A 24,964-nucleotide genomic window follows, 5' to 3' on the forward strand; every position below is an offset into this window, starting at 1 on the left:
CTGCACAACTTTGGACTGTAGGAGGAAACCGGGGAACCCGGAGGAAACCCACAGAGTATGTGGGTAAGGCCAGATTCAGAGCAGATGCTGATTACAGAGATACACAGATTTGAAAACAAGGTGAGAATGTGAAAATAAGAGATTCTGATTAAATGGAGGACTATGTAAGTCAGCAAGCACAAGTCACGACATACGCAGCAGAGTTTTAAGTGCTTTCAAGCTTAGAGTGTAGCATGTGGGAGGCCAGCTAGCAGTGCATTAGAATAGTTACATCTAGAGGTAACAAACACAAGGGATGATGCTTTTAGTCGTAGAAGATGAGCTGAGGCAGCGTGAAGCCTGGCAATATTAAGGAGGGAGAAATAGGCAGTGTTAATGATGATACGTGTATGACCATCAGCCAATTGTTAAAATATCCCAAATTCTAGCATATGATAATGGATTGAGGTTAATGTTGGGTAAAAAAACATTGTACAATTCTGAGGCGTTTTGCAGCTAAACCCATTTGAAAATCATGATCTCTGGACTGCAGTTGGGAAGAAATACTAAATTGCAGTTGCAAAGATCCATGAGGTCCAAGGATTATGCAATACAGCTTGAACATCTTTATGTTCTATCAGCAGCCATAAACTTCACATAATCATATAATAGTTAGAGCACAGAATGAGCCCATTGACCCATTGTATCTGTGCTTGCTCTCCAAAGAAGCAATTTACCCCATGCCACTCCCGCTTTCTCCCCATAACAATACATTGTTCACTCTCAGGTAATAATCAAATTCTCTTTTGACTGCCTCAACTGAACCTGCCTCTATCACACTCTGAGGCAGTGCATTCCAAATCCTAGCCACTTGCTGTTTTTCTTCAGAGAGCCATTGCTTAAATCTTTGTCCTCTTCTTCTGAACCTTCCACCAATGGGAACAGTTTCTCTCGATCTATTATGACAAGAGCCCTCATGATTTTGAATACCTCAAATCAAACCACTTCTGAACCTCCTTTTGTCCCAAGAAAAACAGTCTCCAATCAATCTATAGAAATGAAGTTCCTCTCCCTAGAACCTTGTGAATCTAAGGAAACGAAGGAAATTTGGTATGTCAGCTACGACTCTCAACAACTTGCACCATTGAAATCATTCTTTCTGGTTGTATCACAGCTTTGTTTGATTCCTGCTCTGCCCAAGACTTCAGGAACCTACAAAAGGTTGTGAATGGAGCCCAGTCCATCATGCAAACCAGCCTCCCATCCATTGACTCCGCCTATAATTCCTGCTGTCATCAGACTTTTGAGTGGACCTACCTCGTACTAAGTTGATATTTTCTCTACACCCTAGCCATAACTGTAACATACATTCTGTAGTCTCTCCTTCCTTCCCTATGTACGGTATGCATTGTTTGTACAGCATGCAAGAAACAATACTTTTCACTGTATACTAATACATGTGACAATAATAAATCAAATCATATCAAATCAAAATCTTATCTGCACTTCCTCTAATGCTTTCACATTCTTCCTGTGTAGCACCCAGAACTGGGCACAAAACTCCAGGAAGGCCAACTCAGTGTTCTGTATAAGTTTAACATGATTTCCTTTTAGTACTTTGTGGCCCTATTAATAAAGACTAGGATGTAGTATGCTTTATTAACCCGGGTGGTGAACCTGTGGAATTTTCTATCACAGATGGCTGTGGAGGCCTGGTCATTGAATGAAGAAGGAATTGGGTAGATTCCTGCACTCTAAGGGCAGCACGGTAGCATAGTGGTTAGCACAATTGCTTCACAGCTCCAGGGTCCCAGGTTTGATTCCCGGCTTGGGTCACTGTCTGTGCGGAGTCTGCATGTTCTCCCCGTGTGTGCGTGGGTTTCCTCCGGGTGCTCCGGTTTCCTCCTACAATCCAACGATGTGCAGGTTAAGTGCATTGGCCATGCTAAATTGCCCTTAGTGTCCAAAATTGCCCTTAATGTTGGGTGGGGTTACTGGATTATGGGGATAGGGCAGGGGGTGTGGGCTTGGGTAGGGTGCTCTTTCCAAGAGCCGGTGCAGACTTGATGGGCCGAATGGCCACCTTCTGCACTGTAAATTCTATGTAAAGGCATCAAGGGTATGGGAGAGAGTGAGAGTATGGTGTTGAGAAAGAGGATCAGCCATGATCATACTGAATGACGGAGCAGGCTCGAAAAGCCTAATAACCTACTCTTACTCTATTTTTCAATGTTTTTATTTTTCTAACCACTTTTTCAACCTATCCTGTCACCTTCAATCACTTATGCACATATACACCTAAGTCCCTCTGCTCCTGCAGCCCCTTTAAAATTACATCCTTTATGTTATATTGTCTCTCCATGTTCTTCCTACCAAATTGAATCACTTCACACCTTCCTGCATTAAATTTCATCTGCCACTTGTCCTCCCATTCCACTAACCAACCTATGCCCTTTTGATATTTTACACTCGCCTCACAGTTCACAATACTTTCAAGATTTGTACTGCCTGCAAATTTTGTTTTCCCTGTACACCAAGGTCTAGGTCATTAAAATATATTTGGAAGAGCAGCCCGACATCAATACCTTTCTTCCACTCCAAAAATAACATTGGCCACTATTCGGTTTCCTATTACTCAGCCATTTTGTAACTCTGTTGCTACTGTCCCTTCTATTCAGAGCTCTAACATAGCTCACAAGCCTGCTGTGTTGCACTTTATCAAATACCTTTTGGAAATCCATAGATACCACAATAACAGCATTATCCTCATCAACTTTCACTGTTATTGCATCAAAAGACACAATAAAGTTGGTCAAAGTGCTGGGCAGGCCATAATTTGACACAGATCTTCCTGTGAAAGGATCTTCAACACCTGCAAGTACGACTAAACCTGTGAGAATGTTTAAAGTACTGTTCATTGGAGCGAAGGTTAAGTTGGTTCAGCAAGTGGAATACCGTGGTGCCAAGTGAACATCGTCACAAAGTGGGAAATTCCATCATCAAGTTTGTCCACTTTTGTGAAACACAAGATGAACAGCTTCGAACAGTTTGACCAGTAGGCATTCTCTCCAGCAAGAGGATGAAAATGGCTGCCTATCCCAACACTGAAAACTCTGCTAATGAGGTTCAAGGCAGCCCGAGCAGACAACGTTTCCATCTCCTGTCCAATCCTTTTACAAGGTCAGGTCATTGTAAGGTGTGAACAAATTGAATAAAGACTTTTTCACACAATTACAGGGACTCTTCCTGGCCTACCCTTCTACACTCCCCATTAAATCTCGGTTGCTTTCCCAGCTTGATGGTGATGGTAAGTATGTAGCACCAGGAGGCTACAATATTTTTCTCTCTAGCCGTTCCTTAACCAAGTGGATTTTGTTCAGTGACTGTATGCTACTGATGCACACTGCACCAGCTAAGACCACAGGATCTGCTTTCAGTTACTGCTCTGGGCAAAAATATTAAAAGTCCCATCTCTTAGAGATAGAATACAAATTTTAATAAAGGCATGAAAAGGCAGAAAAGGCAAATGGTTGGAAAAATGTAGTTACTTCTTTGAAACATGATTTTTTTTAAAAGGTCTATTTTGAACATTGCAAATAACAGTTACCAAGGGAGGGTGGCATGGTGGCGGTGGTAAGCACTGCTGCCCCACGGCACAGAGGAGCAGGGTTCAATCTTGACCCCGGGTCACTGTCCACGTGGAGTTTGCACATTCTCCCCATGTCTGCATGGGTCTCACCCTCACAACCCAACAAGATGTGATTATGTGAGGACAGCACGGTAGCACAGTGGTTAGCTTTGTTGCCTCACGGAGCTGAGGTCCCAGGTTCGAACCCGGCTCTGGGTCAGTGTGTGTGGAGTTTGCACATTCTCCCCGTGTTTGCGCCCCCACAACCAAAAAGATGTGCAGGATAGGTGGATTGGCCACATTAAACTGCCCCTTCATTGGGAAAAAAAAATGAATTGGGTACTCAAAAAATTTTTTTTTTTTTTTAAATGTGATTAGGTGGATTGGCCACACTAAATTTCCCCTTAATTGGGAATAAAAGAATTGGGTACTCTAAATTTATATAAAAAACAGTTACCAAGGAATAAAAACAGTGGATGAATTTTCGTTGCAAAACGCATTTCGACTGCTTCAATTGGTTCATCAACAATCCAGTTGTGAAATATGTATTTGGATTCCCCACTTCTAGGGCGGAATTCTCCGCTCCCGGGAAAAATCGGGAAGGCTGTCGTGAACTCGGCCGAGTTTCACGACGGCCTCGGAGGCCGCTCCTCTCACCTTATTCACCCCCACCCAGGGGGCTAGGAGCGGCATTCCATTATTCTCGGCCGCCGGGCCTTGACACTTGCGTCAAGGCGGCGCGCCGAGAATGACACGACGGCGGCGCCTATGTCAGCCGCGCATGCGCAGATTGGCCGGCCCCAACCCGTGCATGCGCGGCTGACGTCACGACGGCTGAAAACCGCGCATGCGCGGTGGCCGTCTTCCCCTCCGCTGCCCCGCAAGACGTGGCGGCTTGATCTTGCGGGGCGGCGGAGGGGAAAGAGTGCGTCCCCTTGAGACGCCGGCCCGACGATCGGTGGGCACCGATCGCAGGCCAGTCCCCTCCCGAGCACGGCCGTGGTGCTCACTCCCCTCTCCGCTCCCCACAAGCTTCAAACGGGCCTTTGGCGCCCATGTTCACGACGGCAGCGACCAGGTGTGGTTGCCGCCGTCGCGAACCGGTCGCGAACGGCAGACCGCTCGGCCCATCCAGGCCGGAGAATCGCCAGTCGGCGTGAAAAACGGCGAGCGCGATTCTTCCGAGCGGGGGGGGGGTGGGAGAATCGCGGGGGGCGTGAAATGAGTCACCCGGCCCTCCCGCGATTCTCCCACCCGGCGTGGGGAGCGGAGAATTGCGCCCTTAATGTTTGCAAGAAGCAATAAGTATGGGCAGGAAATGCTCACCATCAGCAAAATTTGCAATTTAAATGAATTCGGTCAGAACAAAAGGATTTATGAGTAGATTGATTACTACAGTATATTTGTATATATAAAGTCACACTATAAAAATAATTAGTTTGTGCGCCAGACATTTCCAATTGTACAGTAAAGAAAAGGCTGTCAATTTGAATTGAATGTCATTTAAGAATCCAGGTTCCTCAATAGACAAGTTTGGTTAGTTCTTGTCTAGTCACTAGAGGGTGTAGTTGCAGTGTCATAAACCCGAAGGTCCAGACCCCTTCCTGCAGAGGGTCTCATGTTTGTGGCTTTGGTAGTTCCATGAAATAGCTGTGGTACATTCAACTCTAACCAGCACGGATGGAGCAGCAAATGTCAGAGGAGGAAGGGGTGTGGATCATTGGAGAGTGCACTGGGAAACAGATGTGGCCGTGGTGGATGAACAACTTGAAAACTAAAAGGCTAAACATGAAAAATAAATGAGCCTAAAAGTACTTTATTGCTTGTGTTGTTTTAAACATCTATGTTTATCTGATCTACATGTAAAGTTAAATAATTCTAAATGAAATGTACATCTCAACCTTCAGAATGCTTTCCAGTGGTATGCCAACACCAAATATTGAGTCTCCCACTTTCATATTAATATTACAGGTTCCGGGCATAATTTATACCCTAATCAATTCAATGAAGAATAAAATATACTGCTGGAGTATCAATAAAGCATCTTGCTTAATAAGACACATGAAAAAATGCATTTACACTACTCAAGGAAAATGTATTCAATTATTAAATCAGCACTTTACAAAGGCTGTGAAGAAAAGCACTTTGCAATTATCAAGTTGTAATTAATGTCAGATTATGAAGTGCATGTCTACTGGTACAACTGTCAGAGTAGCTTTTGCAATGTGAGCTAGGCACATCTTTAAAAGAACAGGGACAAGAAGTTGCATTGGACAGAGTGTACCTGAATGCGAAAATTTCCAACATTACAGGCAACATACTGTATTAATATCCAGCGGTCGAGAGAATTAGATTTAGTAATCCATTTAGACACATTATATTGAAAGAAAATCAAACCAAAATAAAGGCAAAATTAACCTGGGGCTAATACAATCAAATAAATAATCATGCTGGTAAGGCATAAGCATTTTCCTATATAGAGGCAGAGTGATAAATCAAGAAAACATTTACGAACAAACAAAAAGGATCTGTCTTTTGTTTTGTGTCAATAAAGATATATTTCAGTGAGGCTAAGATTGAAGAACATCTCGTCAAAATCAGACATTTTCTGGCTCAATTTGTGTATGGAAATATTCTGTTTAAAAATGGAAATCTATGGTCTCACACCTTTGTTCCAGCAGTGACGGGACTCAATTACTGTGCTGGTCTCAATCTTCACAATGATTCCTGTAGTTTCTCAAGTACACCATGGTCACAAATATATCTACCAGAATGACGCAATCCTTTTCATTGTATGTCACAAAATAGCTACCAGAATGATGCAATACTTTTCACTCTATGTAAAGTGAAATTAGTTTTTCAATTTAGCACAAGCTTCTATCGATTTTTCTTCTTTTGTTTGCTATAAAGATACCCAAGGCTGGTACAACCAACACCAGCCATAGCTCAGTTAAAGTATGCAGCAGTGAAGACATGTCACGTTCAGCACATTAGTCTTAACTCATTACTGGTATTCAGGGAACACTTTCAAATGATTCACACTACTTCCTCTTATGCCAGGACGAGTCAGTACCTTGTGAGAAAAGAAGAAATGAGATTCCACTGTGCAAAGTGAACTAACCTGCGATTGTCTTCAGCTTCAGAAATATCACGGCTGTCGTGCTCCTCATAATCTCGGCATTTATCAGGATCAGGAAGGTCAGCGGGGTCAAAATCATCTGAAGCATCACTCTGATCAAGGTAAGCAACGGTTTCCTCTTCAGATTGCTAAAATATCAAGCATAGTCTAATGGTTATTTAAATAAATAAATCTCAGCATAATAGTTCTTTATATGTGGTGCATCATGCAAAACTTTAGGAAATGTTGTCATTTTCACTTTGTCCCACAATAACTTCCATTCCATCTCACAATAAAAAGCTTATAGACTACAAAATTAAATGCACTATTACCATCAAGTGTTGTGAGATCCATTTTCCTTAATATAATGTGGCAAAAGCTAAGGGTTTGGAGACCTGTATAGCGAAGGCCCATGTGCTCAAATCTCTTCACTTGGCAAGTTGCACAGTGCAGATTGTGGATTGTACACAGCAGGAGAGATGGAATGTCTCAAGTGAACATGGGGCTGCTTCATCCTGGATAGTGTCCATAAGACCATAAGACATAGGAGCAGAATTAGGCCACTCAGCCCATCTGGTCTGCTCCGCCATTCAATCATGGCAGATATTGCTCTCATCCTCATTCTCCTCCTTTCTCCCCATAACCGCTGATCCCCTTATTAATCAAGAACCTATCTATCTCTGTCTTAAAAACACTCAGTGATTTGGCCTGCACAGCTTTCTGTGGCAAAGTGTTCCACAGATTCACCACCCTCTGGCTGAAGAAATTCCTCCTCATCTCTGTTTTAAAGGATTTTTCCCTACTCGTGGATACATTCTCTCCACGTCCACTCTATCTCGGCCTCTCAGTATCCTGTAAATTTTAACAAGATTTCCCCAACCCCCACATCCTTCTAAACTCCGATGAGCACAGAACCAGAGTCCTCAACCACTCCTCATATGAATAGTTCTTCATTCCAGAGATCATTCTTGTGAACCAGCTCTGGATCCTTTCCAAGGCCAGCACGTTCTTCCTGAGATATGGGGCCCAAAACTGCTCATAATATTCCAAATGGGGTCTGACTGGAGCCTTTTACGGCCTCAGACGTACATCCCTGCTCTTGTATTCCAGCCCTCTCGACATGAATGCTAACATTGCTTTTGCCTTCGTAACTGTCGACTGGACCTGCATGTTTACCTGAATAGAATCATGAACTTGGACTCCCAAGTCCCTTTGTGCTTCTGATTTCCGAAGCCTTTTCCTGTTTAGAAAATAGTCTATCCTTCTATTCTTCCGACCAAAGTGCATAATCTCACACTTTTCCACATTGTCTATCTGCCACTTCTTTGCCTACTCTCCTAGCCTCTCCATATCCTTCTGCAGCCCCCTGCTTCCTCGATAATACCTTATCCTCTACATATCTTTATATAATCTGAAAACTTAGCAACAGTTCCTTCAGTTCCTTAATCCAGATCATTAATATATATTGTAAACAGTTGTGGTCCCAGCACCGACTCTGGGGCACACTACTGGTCACCATCTGTCATCCTGAAAATAACCCCTTTATCCCACTCGTTGCCTTCTCCCAGTCAGACGATCCTCTATCCATGCCAGTATCTTACCCTTAACACCATGGCTCTTAACTTATTTAATAGCCTTCTGTATGGCACCTTGTCAAAGGCCTTCTGGAAATCTAAGTAGATCACATCCACTGGTTCTCCTTTGTCTAACCTCCTTGTTACCTCTTCAAATAATTCTAACAGATTTGTCAGACATGACCTGGCCTCCCCGTGACAAAGCCATGCTGACTCAGTCCTATTTTATCACTTCCAAGTACTCTGCAATCTCATCTTTAATAATGGACTCCAAAATCTTACTAATGACCAAAGTCAGGCTAACCGGCCTATAATTTCTCATCTTCTGCCTCACTCCCTTCTTAAACAGCGGTGTTACATTAGCCACTTTCCAGTTCTCTGGGACCCTTCCTGCCTCCAGTGATCACCACCAATGCCTCCACAATCTCCTCAGCTATCTCCTTCAGACCCCTGGGGTGTAGTCCATCCGGTCCAGGTGATATAGCCACCTTCAGACCTTTCAGTTTGCTTAGAACCTTCTCCTTAGTGATGGCCACTCCAGTCACCTCTGCCCCGATTCTCCTGGAGTTTCTTTGTTTTCTATTACTACTTCCCCAGTCTCATTTTCCATTGGTTCAATGTCTATTCTTACCTTTTATATATTGAAAAATACTCTTCCTATCTTCTTTTATATTGCTAGCTAGCTTACACTCATTTAATTCCCCCCCCCCCTTGCTTTTTTAGCTGTCCTCTGCTCGCTTTTAAAGGCTTCCCACTAATCCACACCACTGTGTGTGCTTTTTCCTTTGCTTTTAGGTGGTCCTCGACTTCCCTCATCAGGCATGGATGCCTTGTCCTCTCCTCCGCATGTTTCCACCTCCTTGGGATGAATTTCTGTTGTGCCTCCTGAATATCACTCAAAACACCTGCCATTGCTGTTCCATTGCCTTCCCTGCTAGGCTCTCCTTCCTATCAACTCCGGCGAGCTCCTCCCTCATGCCTTTGTAGTTACCCTTATTTAATTGTAGTACAATTACATCTGATTCCAGCTTCTCCCTCCCAAGCTGCAAGGTAAATTAGATCATATTGTGGTCACTGCCTCAAGGGCTCCTTCACCTTATGGTCCCTAATCAACCCTGCCTCATTAAACATCACCAAATCCAGAACTGCATGTTCCCTGGTGGGGTCTGTCACAAACTGTTCCAAAAACGACATTCTGCAAATAAGTTATCCGCTGCATAATTCTAAGCCTCTGACCTGCTCCTGAAGCCACTGTATTTTTATTGCTGGTCCGAATAATAGAATTCACAGCGCAGAAGGAGGCCATTCGGCATATCGAGTTTACACCAGCCTCTGAAAGGTCACCCTATCTAAGCCCAAACCTCCACACTATCTCCGTAACCCATGATAAATTGCCCATCGTGTCCAATAAAATGTTGGGTGAGGTTATGGGCTTAAGGGGATTGGGTGGAGGCGTGGACTGCTCTTTCCAAAGGCCGGTGCAGACGCGATGGGCCGAAATGGCCTCCTTCTGCACTGTAAATTCTATGAACCCAGCAAGCCCACCTAACTTTTGGACATTACAGGGGAATTTAGCGTGACCAATCCACCTAACCTGTACATTTTTGGACTGTGGGAGGAAGCCGGAGCACCCGGAGGATGCCCACACAGACCCGGGAATCGAACCCGGATCCCTGGTGTGGTGAAGTAACAGTGCTAACTGTCAGTATATACATCCAGGTATATGATGGTGTGCAGACAGGCAATGATTGACACACATGATGACCAGTGAGCACACAGAACACAGCAGCCAATCAACAGACAGGACACGACCACTATAAAGCCAGAGGGCACTAGTTTTCCCGCTCTCTCGGGATCCAGCCTCTGAGACAGTCAGAGCTAGTGAGCAGCAACTAGAACAAACACCATGTGGTAGTAAGATAGTCTGGTCAGGTTAGCCTCAGGTCTCCAGTCAAGTCAGCATAGCGTCAACCCACAGTTAAAGCACGTATTATAGTTAAGTGTTCAATAAAATCGAGTTGCATTTCTTCAAGTGTTAGAAGCCTGTCTCTCTCACTACTGCAGCCAATGCAGTCCTCGTAGACCCAGCTTACCCAACACACCACTAACCACTGTGCCTCCCAGTTAAGTTTCTGGGTGAACGGTAAAACCCAGAATACTGATAGTGTGGGATTGAGCGATGAACTGCATTCTCCCAAACAATTTGTTGAATACTGTAGAGACATTCATGCAACAATGGATAATACAGACAAATAACATATTCTGTTGTTCTAAAAACTGCAAGAGACTGTTCGACATAAGAGCAAGAGATCACAGTTAAAATCGCTTATGAAAGGCAAAAGTGGCAGGAAAGAGAGGGCGCGTGGACAAGGGAGGAGAGAGCAAGCAAGCGGGTGAGCGAGAAGAGGGCGCATGGGTGAGGGAAGAGGGAGTGCACGGTGAGGGAGGAAAGGGAGATAGCGAGAGCGTGGGTGAGGGAGGAGAGCGAGAGCGTGGGTGAGGGAGGAGGGAGAGAGCGTGGGTGAGGGAGGAGGGAGAGAGCGTGGTTGAGGGAGGAGAGAGAGTGCGGGTGAGGGTGGAGAGAGCGTGGGTGAGAGAGGAGAGAGAGCGTGGGTGAGGGAGGAGAGAGAGAGCGTGGGTGAGGGAGGAGAGAGAGCGCGGGTGAGGGAGGAGAGAACGTGGGTGAGGGAGGCGAGAGTGTGCGGGTGAGGGAGGAGAGAGAGTGCGGGTGAGGGAGGAGAGAGAGTGCGGGTGACGGAGAGTGGGTGAGGGAGGAGAGAGAGAGCGTGGGTGAGGGAGGAGAGAGTGTGGGTGAGGGAGGAGAGAGAGAGCGTGGGTGAGGGAGGAGAGAGAGAGCGTGGGTGGGGGAGGAGAGAGAGCGTGGGTGGGGGAGGAGAGAGAGTGCGGGTGAGGGAGGAGAGAGAGTGCGGGTGAGGGAGGAGAGAGAGTGCGGGTGAGGGAGGAGAGTGAGGGTGAGGGAGGAGGGAGAGGGCGGGTGAGGGAGGAGAGAGTGTGTGAGAGGGAGGAGAGAGTGTGTGGGTGAGGGAGGAGAGAGTGTGTGGGTGAGGGAGGAGAGAGTGAGGGTGAGGGAGGAGAGAGTGCGGGTGAGGTAGGAGAGAGAGTGGGTGAGGGAGGAGAGAGAGTGCGGGTGAGGGAGGCGAGAGAGGGCGGGTGAGGGAGGAGAGAGAGTGAGGGTGAGGGAGGAGAGAGAGGGCGGGTGAGGGAGGAGAGAGGGTGGGTGAGGGAGGAGAGAGTGTGTGGGTGAGGGAGGAGAGAGTGCGGGTGAGGTAGGAGAGAGAGTGGGGGAGGGAGGAGAGAGAGTGCGGGTGAGGGAGGCGAGAGAGGGCGGGTGAGGGAGGAGAGAGAGTGAGTGTGAGGGAGGAGAGAGGGGGCGGGTGAGGGAGGAGAGAGAGTGGGTGAGGGAGGAGAGTGTGTGGGTGAGGGAGGAGAGGGCGGGTGAGGGAGGAGAGAGTGTGCGGGTGAGGGAGGAGAGAGAGTGTGGGTGAGGGAGGAGAGAGTGTGGGTGAGGGAGGTGAGAGAGTGCGGGTGAGGGAGGAGAGAGTGTGGGTGAGGGAGGAGAGAGAGAGCGGGTGAGGGAGGAGAGAGTGTGGGTGAGGGAGGAGAGAGAGTGAGGATGAGGGAGGAGAGAGGGGGCGGGTGAGGGAGGAGAGAGTGTGTGGGTGAGGGAGGAGAGAGTGTGTGGGTGAGGGAGGAGAGAGTGCGGGGTGAGGTAGGAGAGAGAGTGGGGGAGGGAGGAGAGAGAGTGCGGGTGAGGGAGGCGAGAGAGGGCGGGTGAGGGAGGAGAGAGAGTGAGTGTGAGGGAGGAGAGAGGGGGCGGGTGAGGGAGGAGAGAGAGTGGGTGAGGGAGGAGAGAGTGTGTGGGTGAGGGAGGAGAGGGCGGGTGAGGGAGGAGAGAGTGTGCGGGGTGAGGGAGGAGAGAGAGTGTGGGTGAGGGAGGAGAGAGTGTGGGTGAGGGAGGTGAGAGAGTGGGGTGAGGGAGGAGAGAGTGTGGTGAGGGAGGAGAGAGAGAGCGGGTGAGGTGAGGGAGGAGAGAGTGTGGGTGAGGGAGGAGAGGAGAGTGAGGGTGAGGGAGGAGAGATGGGGGCGGGGTGAGGAGGAGAGAGTGTGTGGGTGAGGGAGGTGAGAGAGTGCGGGTGAGGGAGGAGAGAGTGTGGGTAAAGCAGGAGAGAGAGAGCGGGTGAGGGGAGGAGAGAGTGTGGGTGAGGGAGGAGAGTGTGTGCGGGTGAGGGAGGAGAGAGAGTGGGTGAGGGAGGAGAGAGAGAGAGCGGGTGAGGGAGGAGAGAGTGCGGGTGAGGGAGGAGAGAGTGTGCGGGTGAGGGAGGAGAGAGTGTGTGGGTGAGGGAGGTGAGAGAGTGCGGGTGAGGGAGGAGAGAGAGTGCGGGTGAGGGAGGAGAGAGTGTGGGTGAGGCAGGAGAGAGTGTGGGTGAGGCAGGAGAGAGAGAGCGGGTGAGGGAGGAGAGAGTGTGGGTGAGGGAGGAGAGTGTGTGCGGGTGAGGGAGGAGAGAGAGTGGGTGAGGGAGGAGAGAGTGTGTGGGTGAGGGAGGAGAGAGTGAGGGTGAGGGAGGAGAGAGTGCGGGTGAGGTAGGAGAGAGAGTGGGTGAGGGAGGGAGAGAGAGTGCGGGTGAGGGAGGCGAGAGAGGGGGTTGAGGGAGGAGAGAGAGTGAGGGTGAGGGAGGAGAGAGAGGGCGGGTGAGGGAGGAGAGAGGGTGGGTGAGGGGGAGAGAGTGTGTGGGTGAGGGAGGAGAGAGTGCGGGTGAGGTAGGAGAGAGAGTGGGGGAGGGAGGAGAGAGAGTGCGGGTGAGGGAGGCGAGAGAGGGCGGGTGAGGGAGGAGAGAGAGTGAGTGTGAGGGAGGAGAGAGGGGGCGGGTGAGGGAGGAGAGAGAGTGGGTGAGGGAGGAGAGAGTGTGTGGGTGAGGGAGGAGAGGGCGGGTGAGGGAGGAGAGAGTGTGCGGGTGAGGGAGGAGAGAGAGTGTGGGTGAGGGAGGAGAGAGTGTGGGTGAGGGAGGTGAGAGAGTGCGGGTGAGGGAGGAGAGAGTGTGGGTGAGGGAGGAGAGAGAGAGCGGGTGAGGGAGGAGAGAGTGTGGGTGAGGGAGGAGAGAGAGTGAGGGTGAGGGAGGAGAGAGGGGGCGGGTGAGGGAGGAGAGAGTGTGTGGGTGAGGGAGGTGAGAGAGTGCGGGTGAGGGAGGAGAGAGTGTGGGTAAAGCAGGAGAGAGAGAGCGGGTGAGGGAGGAGAGAGTGTGGGTGAGGGAGGAGAGTGTGTGCGGGTGAGGGAGGAGAGAGAGTGGGTGAGGGAGGAGAGAGAGAGAGCGGGTGAGGGAGGAGAGAGTGCGGGTGAGGGAGGAGAGAGTGTGCGGGTGAGGGAGGAGAGAGTGTGTGGGTGAGGGAGGTGAGAGAGTGCGGGTGAGGGAGGAGAGAGAGTGCGGGTGAGGGAGGAGAGAGTGTGGGTGAGGCAGGAGAGAGTGTGGGTGAGGCAGGAGAGAGAGAGCGGGTGAGGGAGGAGAGAGTGTGGGTGAGGGAGGAGAGTGTGTGCGGGTGAGGGAGGAGAGAGAGTGGGTGAGGGAGGAGAGAGAGTGGGTGAGGGAGGAGAGAGAGAGCGGGTTAGGGAGGAGAGAGTGTGGGTGAGGGAGGAGAGAGTGTAGGTGAGGAAGGAGAGAGAGTGCCACGCGGGCAAGGGTGGAGAGTGCACGGGTGGGAGAGGAGAGAAAGTAGAAGATGACGATGTTCGGGCAGCTTACATAATGTGGAAAATGTAGTATTTTTCTGGGTGATGAATAATAGCTTTCACATGAGACTCTTCAAGTATGTAAAAGACACCAAAACATTCTCTACGTCTGACAAAAATGGAGCAAGACAAAGGCACAAGAAGCAACAGTAAGTTTAGGAGAGGCAGTATAAGTGTCTGCCATAGAGATCAAAGAAACAAAACATAATGTGCTGCAGAATGATCTTTCCACAGAAGCTACTTTCACTTGAAACCAGCAGTTCTTATTAGGATGGAAACAGTACACACTCAGCTCGACGGGAGCTTTTTAAAAGAAAATGATCAAAATTTTAAAATCCTGCTATGGGCAGGATCCTGGGGAGAACACAGTTTGAAATGCTCGAGTAGAACTAGGTCAGATGGCATCAGCGATCTTCATCTCTAAGTACTTTTAGAATGAAGACACTTTGGATATTTAGAAATGGACTGAACATTTGTCTTCCATCCATTATCTGCTATAGCTGGTACCAATTTGAGATTCAGAGAAGATAATATGGTTTTTTTCGTGGTTGTGCGAATTGTGTAATGCTTGTGTACACTAAAGTATTAAGACACGACTGCAGCAACCTTGGTGCAGCATAGATGACAGCGATTAGTGATTCGAAGAACCATCCAGCTAAAATTATCAAGATATTCATATTTATTTCAAAACATACAAGTAATAACTACTAAGATATCCTAGTTGCTATTTCAAATAGTTGTCACAACTACACTCCGTTATATACAAACTGTTGTCTACTACGGATTAACAATTTTGCAATCAATGCCAAAACGGTAGCACTCACTATGACTTCAAATGTAGCTGCCCGCAAAGATGTAGTGATTTTGTTTTGGTGGATTCCACCTTTTCAGATGTTCGCTTGAATCCATAAGCCAAATCAAGGGGATCTTTTTAAATCATAATGCAGAAATCTGACATTGCCCAAGTATAAAAGTTAGCTTCTCGAGGCCAGTGAGGGTGTTCAACAGTAATTATAAACTGAGTGCCCCTTAAACAGTTATACCTCATTCAACAAAGTGCAATTTTTGCACAGAAAAGCTAAAATCCAAAAAGACAAAAAAATCTCATCAGTTCAGAACTTCTGCAACTTCTGTATCACCACATTTAACTGTGCGTGCATGGACTCCAAATGTTGCTGTGAAGTAGTGATACTGAACGCTAATAGTTTTGGTGGCATTTTCGACCCCAAAATACTCTTGTCTAAGTGGTCTCAGTGGAGTTTTTAAAACCTGAATCATACTTAGTTTCAAAAATAAATATACAATCATATTGCAGTGACAGAATTATATTGCTGTGGTAGAATTTGATTAACTATCTGTACATTCAGGGATGATTTCAAAACTGCATTAGTGAAAACATTTTCTCCAGACCCCTGTACTTGCAACAAGTACCTTAAATCAAGTCTTCTGGCAGAAGAGCTCCCAGTCGAGCTCATTTGTCACTGTTGGGATCTACAGACAGCTTGATGCTACAGGTAATGTAGTGTGACATCAGCAGCTAAGAAACTGCTCCAAAGGCCACATAACTTTGCTGATTTTCTTTAAGTGTCAAGGGATACTTGACCTAAAGGATTGGTCAAGTATGGAAAGAATGAATTTAACTGCTTTTACCAGATTCTGATTTCAAAAATATAAAATGGCCCCTGGGGTAACAGAATAGTCTTGTTAGATAATTTGTTAAAAAATCTTTTCTCCTATAGCATAAACTTGATAGAAAAGCAATCCTGAGCAATCGATGTCCAAATACCAACCTTGTTGTAACTTTAAAAAAAGATTAATCTGTCCATTAACTTTTGAGTGCAAAAATACGGCACGATTTAATCAAAATGTTTCCAAGTGTGGTAGCAAGCGGGAATTGCCGTGAACATCCCGACACTCGGTCCGGCTATGCTTTCATCGTGATAAAATATTAATTGGTCCACTTAACGAGACCCCACGGGCCTCTTGCTCCAAAACATTGTCCCGCCGACTGATTCACGGGGACCATGCTCACCAGCCCCCACCAAAAAGGGAGAGCAGCACTTCAACTGAACTTGAACAGCCAACCCCATTCAGCTGACAGCCATGCCGCCGAGATGACTGACCCCATGATTCGGGGATGCCAACCTGGGCAGAGTACTGGAGCGGCAGAGGCCAGACGGGATGCCCTTTTCACCCGAGGGCCAGTGCCGCCTGGGAGGAAGCGGCTGTCAGTTCGGTGAGCATAACCAGGAGGACCGTCATCCAGTGCCGCAAGACGGTCAACGACCTCCAATGGGCCGCTCGGGTGAGTTCAGAGTGCACCCTTGATCCCCCCTCCCACCCCTCAGAGAATGCGCCTGCAACCGGCCCTCCCAGCACCGTTCTATTCCCCGGATCCAGAAGGGGAGGCCGGCAATGACCCAAGGTATACAGGTTTTTCGAACAGATGACGGACAGAGTATGCCACAGGAAGCTCCACCTCAGCAAAGTGGCGGTGCAGCATCTATGCCTTGTTCTTGCGGACTTGGCATCACGTTGAGGAGGATATCCGCTCCCCGTGACCGTCAAGCTCACCGTAGCCCTGAACCACTATGCCTCAGGATCACTCCAGAACTCGAGCGGGGACCTCTGTGGCATCGCACAAGCTATAACCCACAGGTGCATCCGTGAGGTCACGGATGCCCTGTTTGCCTGAGCAGCGAACTTTACAAGCTTTGACATGGACTAGACCTAAAAATATGCCCGGGCAGTGGGATTCTTCGCCATTGCTGGGATTCCCCAGGCCCAGGGGCTATTGGTTGGCATGCATTGCACCTTGCGCTCACTGGGGTGCCAGGGAGTGCCCAACGTCAACGGGAAGGGGTTCTACTCCGAACATCCAGCTCGTGTGTGACCACCACATGAAGACCATGCATGTGGGTGCACGCTTCCCACGGTGTGTCCATGACTGCTACATCCTCGGGCAGTCGGACATCCCCGGCCTCTTTGAGGATCACCCCAGGATGGTCAGTTGGCTCTTGGGTGATAAGAGGTGCCCACTGAGGACCTGACTAATTACGCCAGTGCAGAGACCTGATACAACGAGGCCCACATGGACACCCGGGCTGTCATTGAAATGCAGTTCTGACGCCTTGACTGCTCTTGTGGTGCACTGCAGGACACCCCCTAGAGGGTCACCCGCTTTGTGGTGGTCTGCTGTGTCTTCCACAGCTGTGCTGGAAGTGGAGGGGGAGGAACATGTGGCCACCTCTGAGGAGGAGAGCCAGCCCAGGGAGGACTCACAGGACAGCCAGAGCATGGAGGACAGACAGGAGCAACAAGGCTCCAGCAAGCCCGGAAGGCCAGGGAGGCCCTCATCCTTGCCTGCTTCACAAAGGATGTGGTGCAGGCCATTATTCCTCCTCTCCCCGACTTCCAATCCCCCTCTTGCCCCTCCATCCCTCTTCTTCCTCCCCCCCCCCCCCATCCCTTCCCCCCCTCTCACCCCCTAAAATTCCCACCCTCCCAGGGTCTGTGTAACATCACTCCTGGGTGATGGGACTGTGGTGGCACTGTCAGCGGGTCACGGTCGACGACAGGGGGGGCAATTGCCAGGAAAGTATAAACGTCCGAGGGGCAATTTCCCTACACTGGGAACCATCCAAAAAGGCAACTTAAATCGCAATCTTCAGATGGTTCCGGCTCTGTTCCATCAATAGTTACCCAGAAAAGATTAGAATAATTAAAACCATTTCTAACTTCCAGGTAACTATTTTACAGGTCCACATTGAGCCTCCACGGTACACCTCCCACACCCACAGGGAGTGCCTCCACCCAAAGACACCCCACCCTCCCTCGGCCTCCACCCCTCTTCATTGCCTTCCAGAATATTGGAGAGATTGGGGTGGTGACCTCATATTACCGACCCAACATCATCATGCCTTATTTTACATTCATGCAGATGGGAGGCAGCTGTTCAATTTGCAGCCATATAAATGCATCCACCTGAATCTTTCTATGCTTCTGTGAGATCAAATTTAAACTGTGGACAATGCTGCTCTCAGATCTGTAGACAGGCACAAACCAGGAGCAAATTCCATCAAGTGTAAATAACCCTGACAAGATAACAGCACAATCTCTTGAAAAGACGGAATTAAAATGTCAAATTAGATGGAATTTCGAGTTCAAAATTATGTATAATGAGTCATCATAGTCTGCAAGCTCAAACCTTTATTTTAAAATACCACATTGCTCATGGGATGATTTCAACGGAGACAAAAATAGAACTCTTGGCCTGTTAGAAATATATTTTTATATATATATATATATATATATATATATGTTAAAAGACCCGTGGCCAAGTTTTGTAATGAATTAATGTACTGAAAATGAAATGGTTGCTTGGAGATGGTTGGGCTGTATTACTGACCTAGAGATGTTAGTCACGTTAAAAGCTATCTTTGATAGGAAAGGAGTCATTTATATCCAATTTCAGTGTTGATGAACATTGTTTGTTGCTGTGCCTTGTGGTGCTAATCTCCTTGTCACCTTACTTGATAAAGTGAGAAGATTTTCTTTCACAATGTTCTTCAAAGCAATTCAATAAGCTATGATCTGGAATGCACCACCTCAAAAGATGGCAGAAGTAGATACAACAGTAACTTTCATATGGGGATTGGATAGATCATTGAAAGAGAGAAAATTGCACAGCTATGAGGGAAACCCAGGTGAGTGGGCCTAATTGGATAAATCTTTTAAAGAGCCAGCACAGACAGAATGGGGTGAATGTCCTTCTTTGTTGGCGTTATGATGTTATGAAATTACTTGAACATCAAAGAGGAAAGATGTGATTGGAATACAGATATTGTAGTGCTCTCAGATGCTTATGCTCATCATATTGTAACGGTTACAGTTATCGAACTCTGCAATGAACAGTTAGGTTCTTACCAACAGGGATGGTACATTACCTACCAAGAATTTCACAGAAAGCCAAGCACACCACAGACTCTTTTGGAAAGTCAACACAGTTGAAGGTAGTGTAAATTAATGATTGGATTGGACATTATTTTTTGTGAATTGTTTTTATTCGAACATAGATCTCAACAATATTTTATTCTGCACAAAGTGGACTTGTATTATGAATATTTCCTGCCTTTTCAATGTAGTGCACATCCTTTGTGTTCTCCAGCAAATTAATTTAACTGGGGTAAAATGCTGAACAAAGGCTATGATAACTCAGTACAGCAAAGAATAAAAGATGTAGGCATCAGTTCCTGGGACACTGTCTAATGAAAACTGTCTTCAAATTATAAACATGAGAAAAGAGATGCTGGAGGATGATCATTACTCTAGAATCAAAATTTACTGCTGCTAAATCAGCTGTGCTGCCTCCTTTATGTTAGAGAAAAGTTAAGCCAATTTTCGTCAGGTCTTTGTGCAGAGACTGCAGCCCAAGGAGGTAAGGAAACAGCATTTTCGTCTGAGTGTCTAAGCTACCTGGTGACATGAGGAAGATATTTAACACTACAAAGCACACTCTGGACAACCAAATGTTTTCCTCTATGTGGCTTGATTCGGCCCTCAAGGGATACAGAAATTAAGAGGAGCACCAAGATTTGGTTTGATCATAGATCATAGAGGATCATGGAATTTACATTCCAGGAGGCCATTTGGCCCATCGAGTCTGCACCGGCCCTTGCAAAGAGCACCCTACCTGAACCCACACCTCCGTCTCATCCCCGTAACCCTACCTAACCTTTTTGGACACTAAGGGCCATTTAGCATGGCCGATCCACCTAACCTGCACATCTTTATACCGTGGGAGGAAACCAGAGTACCGGGAGGAAACCCACGAGAACATACAGACTCTAGAATCAAACCTGGAACCCTGGAGTTGTGAAGCAACTGTGCTAGCCACTGTGCTACAGTGCCCTCCCCATCTTCTTGATGACATCATAGCTCGGAAATTCTTGCTCCGGTCTCTCCTCTCCTTTCTCCCTGACCACTCAATTCCAAAGTGGAGCTGCAGTGATGTCAATCATGTTAGAAATTTCCCACGGACTCTGGGGCATCACTACAACGTAGTCTATTATAGTGCGGAACTCAATATAAATGTATCCTTGCACTTATCATTGCCACACATCATTTGTTTATGTATTTTACTTTGTGTTAGTCGCTATAGTAATAGCTTTAATCGTCTCCTGGTTTGAGAGACATCAAAGTCAATCCTCATTCCTGCTTTGTAGGTGAGGTGACTGAATCACTTGTGTTCAGGAATTTCATGAATACTCACAGTTGTGCCGGTCTTAAAAATCTCTTCAAAAGCAAAAGCTTCTTCTTTTTGAAACTTTTGCCTCCCTTTTGCTGTTTACCAGATCGCTCCTCTCCACCCAAACACTTTTATGATAAAGACTGAGATGTAAAATACTCTCATATAAAATACAGGAATCTCAGTGGAGAAGGCGGAATACATGAACTGGGTAGAGAAGCAAGCATTACAAACTCGCTGAATCTAAAGTTTGGGGTTCCGATGCTTTTTTTCTCTCTCAGCCCAAAACACAACCAGCACCTTACACGTCTCACCTAGGATAAACATAATGCTTACATAACTATATAAAGTTTTATATACCATATAATGTTCATCTTCGAAACCCATGACCACCATCACCTAGAAGGACAGGAGCAGCAGATACCTGGGAACCCCACCCCTGGAGGTTCCCCTCCAAGTCACTCAACACCCTGACTTGGAAATATATTGCCGTTCTTTCATGCAGTTCCTTCACCCAACCTTTGTTGGGTCAAAATCCGGGAACTCCCTCCCTGTCAGCACAGTGGATGTACCTGTGTCTTCAGGGACTGCAACAGCTAAAGAAGGCAACTCACTACCACCTTCTGAAGGGCAACTAGGGATGGGCAATAAATGCTGGCCTAACCAGCAACGCCCACATCCGTAAACAATTTTTAAAACGCAGTCCCACCTATAACGCAGTATCAAGCTATGGGCCCTGGGACCGCATGATAGTGGGGTGCCAGTTTGATCAAATCACTTTTTAAAAATTTTACCAAGAGCGAAATAAAGATTTTGACATATACATGGCACTAAGGTAAAAGCTGAAATATCATTAAACTAATTCTTTTAGTTTGTTTAAGAAGCTAGATCTCAAGAAAAACGGAGGCATTTAACAACATCCCACAAATATAACATTTTTCAGGGCCAGGTCAGTTGTTCAACAGTAGTGATTATTCAGATCGCTACCAAAAACCCAGTAACAGCTCATCAAACAAGGTTTAGCTTTTTGAGATTTCCAATAGCACCTAGAAATGGAAAAGGGGAACGATGTCACCAAAGCGATTGATGTTGCCCTCTGCTAACTCAGGATTGGGGTTCCACAGAGTAGCCTGTGGTGCAGCAGTGAACGACTAACCGCAGCTTCAGAACAAAAATGGCGGCGAAAGCAGAGTTCGCTGTCAAAAAAACCACAAGTTCTAGATTTGCGTCACTATCTCTTTCCGCACACTTCTGTTTAATGCACGATTCCAATCCAGCTAACAAAATAAATCACTTGATAATGCTTGATGCAACAGAATTGTGCCCAGGATCACTAAAAGACATTACACGATTGAAACAAAAAGTTTATCCCACTCCATTTGCTTAGTTCACTGCTATAGAATATTTTCATACCATTTCTAAGACTGTGTGTTGACAACACTAAACCAGGAAGAAAACCATAGAAACATTCTCTCTTGGAAACAAAAAAAAACTCAATGCAAATATCACTGCACAATATAGCAAGTAATTGTTGCAATATCAGGAAATCCCAAATGTTCAACCACTTGGAAAAACAGATGAGAGGAATCAATCTGCATCACTGAGCATGGACACAGCTAGATGCTACATTGCAGGGAAGTGGGAATCTAGAGCTGTCCTGAAGGCATTAGAAATTCTGGAAGGTCAAGCTTGGGAACATAACTTTCAATGGGATATGGAAAGCAATAAAATAGAGCGGAAGATAAGAACAATAACAACCTTATTTGGGGAAGTAAGAACAAGGAACTTGAACTGGGTGAACAGCCAGGAAAATGTAATATTAAATTGAGGGTGCAGTGGTTAAAAATTGCCAAAGCATCAAAGGGATATAAAATAGTTAACAAATCCTGGGCTTTCTTCAATGAGTGATAATTGCTGTAGGTTACAGTACTATGCCACTTACAGATTCCATGTATTGTTCAGTAAAAGCAGATATTTACACATCAGTATACCAGAATATTACTGCACAGCCACATCAAGTCTGCAATATATTAGTAGTCACATAATTTTATCCTACTCATTTGCAAATTTCCGATTCAGTTAACCTTTGCAAACAAGTTTAATTCCTTTTGAAAAGCATTTATGAATAAGTTTGTAGTGGAGAATGATAGATACTTATCACCCTTTATGTAAAGAATTCTTCTATATTTATTTTAGATACTCTCAAAGAAATAAAGATTTTAGCAAGATTTGTGCCATCTCATTAGCATGTGTCTTGCTGACTAACAGGAACGGTTTATCAATATTGAAAACGTCAATATCACCCAGCTTTAGTGGAAAAAAAGCTTCAACTTCTCAAATCTCTCTTTATAACGACTTCACATAGAAAAAGTGGATAAAGATGCACCAACGTTTCCACAGGATACAACCATGATTAAGGGGTTATAAGTTTCTTATCATAATTGCAACTCCTCAACTTTGGTAGCATCCTTGTTGAATTGTTACTGTATCTTTATCCATTGATTGATGTAATTCCAATAAGTGGTTCCCAAAGCTATATACAATGCTTTAACTATGGTCTAACTATCACCTTCTTATTTTTGTACTATATTGGGAGAATGCTCTGGGTTTCTCTGGTGGGGAGCTTGGACGTGGGAAGGGCATTTAATGAGGTGGTGTACTTGAATCGTGTTGTCCTGTTTCTGCCAGGATTAAGTTCTGGACGGGAAGGCCCACAGTCAACCCTCCTGTCCCCCTGCCAATGGAGGTACGTAAGTAGTCAATTAATGAGCACTTAAGGGTCTCAACCACCTATGCTGGTAACCCAGCTGCAGGTAGGCCTATTGCTATATGGTTTCCACGACAGCTAAAACCGTGTGGACATCTCCAGGTTGGAGGGAGGTCCATCATTTAAAGGCACAAAAGTCCTGATCGAGGAACTGGGCATCAAGAAAGTGTGCCCAGAGAACCAAGCCCTGCCCTTGCTGCCAACCCCTTCGTACTCCTCTCCCCACAATCCTCACCCAACAAGCCCCCCTCCCCCACCTGTCGTCTGGACCTCTCCATAATCCCTGGACTCCAGCGCCTGTCCTTCCTGCAGCAGCCACGACCTGCCTACTGAGCACAAGAACTGCCGGACTTTGATTGGCTGGCAGCTCTCAGTAGGCAAGACTTCCACCCACAAGTGGAATTCCAGGGGAACAGCCGCCACTGGCCTCACCATTGCCTAACTGGCTTGTGGTTCAGTAGGTCTTCCCAAAATGAGGCAGCACGAGTCTCTCGTCGGCTCTCCAGCTGGTAGGCGAGACCCCCAATGTCTCAACAGGATTCCGCCCTGTGCATCTACCTTCCTGTGTGTGGCCTCATCTATTTAGGATGTCACCTCCAATGTATCCATTCACAAAAAACTTTCTGCTCTCCCACTTCATGTAAAACCAATTCAGTTAAGGTGTACTAAATCTCCATTACAAATTTCAACAGCATTTTATCCAGATTACTTGTATGTAAGCACAGCAAATACAAGACTGGCCTAACAAATCCTTGCAAAACACTACTCATCACATCTTCCAGTTGGTGAAACTACCTTCTTTTTCTGCACTTTACCTATATATTACCACATTCCTCACAATTCCACGCACCAATATTTTTGCCATAAATCTCTTAAACGATACCTTATCAAACGTTTCTCGAAAATCTGAACAAACTATGTCAACAGTATTTCTTGTAGCTTTTTTCTATTTTGTTTTGAAGAATCCTTTAACAAACAGTCTTGTGTCCAGCGTAGATCAGTGATCAAGGATCAGTGATATCAATGGGCCCTCTTATGTGGTCAGAATGCTTTAGTTTTGTAGGAGCTGACATTGCCCGAGATCTACTTGTTTTATAACATCCCCATGCATTTTGAGCTGTATGCGCCGCCTTTGTATCACGGACAGTTGACAGTTAAAATAGAAATGGCAAAGCCTACTTTAAATCATTAAGCAACTTTATGCCACATTAAAGTAAATAGTTGTAATTAGGTTCACATTATTCACTTCATACAACTTGGTGCTGCATAACGATTGTGTTGCACTTTCACACTCGGCAGGGTTGCCTTAATCTCTCCAACCAGACTTAACCACCCAGTGCTCGAGTTTAAAAGCCTGACCTCAATGTCAGTTTTCAGTCAAATTGACTTCCCCCTCCTCCAATAGTGATGTTCATCAGACCAACTTTTTAATGACCTCTTCAAACAAAGAGGAGTGTTACTGCTGTAATGATGTGACTGGAAGGTCAAATTACTTTTCACCGGATGTTAATTCAGAAACCCCTTTTAACAAAAAAAAAGCAAACACACATCTGTTCTTGAAAATTTAAAACATAAAAGCACCATTTAAAACTATATCCAATCAATGGAGAAAGTTAAAGGATCATTATACGTTATACTTCACTCTAGAATACAAGACCAGGGATGTACTTCTGAGGCTGTATAAGGCTCTGGTCAGACCCCGTTTGGATGTATTGTGAGCAGTTTTGGGCCCCATATCCAAGGAAGGATGTGCTGGCCTTGGAAAGAGTCCAGAGGAGTTTCACAAGTATGATCCCTGGAATGAACAGCTTGTCGTATGAGAAATGGTTGTGGACTCTGGATCTGTACTTGGAGTTTAGAAAGATGAGGGGGGGGGATCTTATTGAAACTTATAGGATACTGCAAGGC

The 24,964-nt window shown here is 46.2% G+C and overlaps 1 protein-coding gene across 1 annotated transcript in view; it reads right to left on the bottom strand.

Moving 5' to 3' along the window:
• The window catches only part of ddx10 (DEAD (Asp-Glu-Ala-Asp) box polypeptide 10), a 310,337-nt gene that overhangs the window by 47,002 nt on the left and 238,371 nt on the right, over positions 1-24,964 (bottom strand). The window contains exon 17 of the mRNA XM_038818958.1: positions 6,729-6,874. Coding sequence (XP_038674886.1) covers positions 6,729-6,874 — 146 coding nt within the window. The remainder of the gene's footprint in view (positions 1-6,728; positions 6,875-24,964) is intronic.

The sequence above is a fragment of the Scyliorhinus canicula genome, chromosome 14 (assembly GCF_902713615.1).
Source record: "Scyliorhinus canicula chromosome 14, sScyCan1.1, whole genome shotgun sequence".
NCBI lineage: Eukaryota > Metazoa > Chordata > Chondrichthyes > Carcharhiniformes > Scyliorhinidae > Scyliorhinus > Scyliorhinus canicula.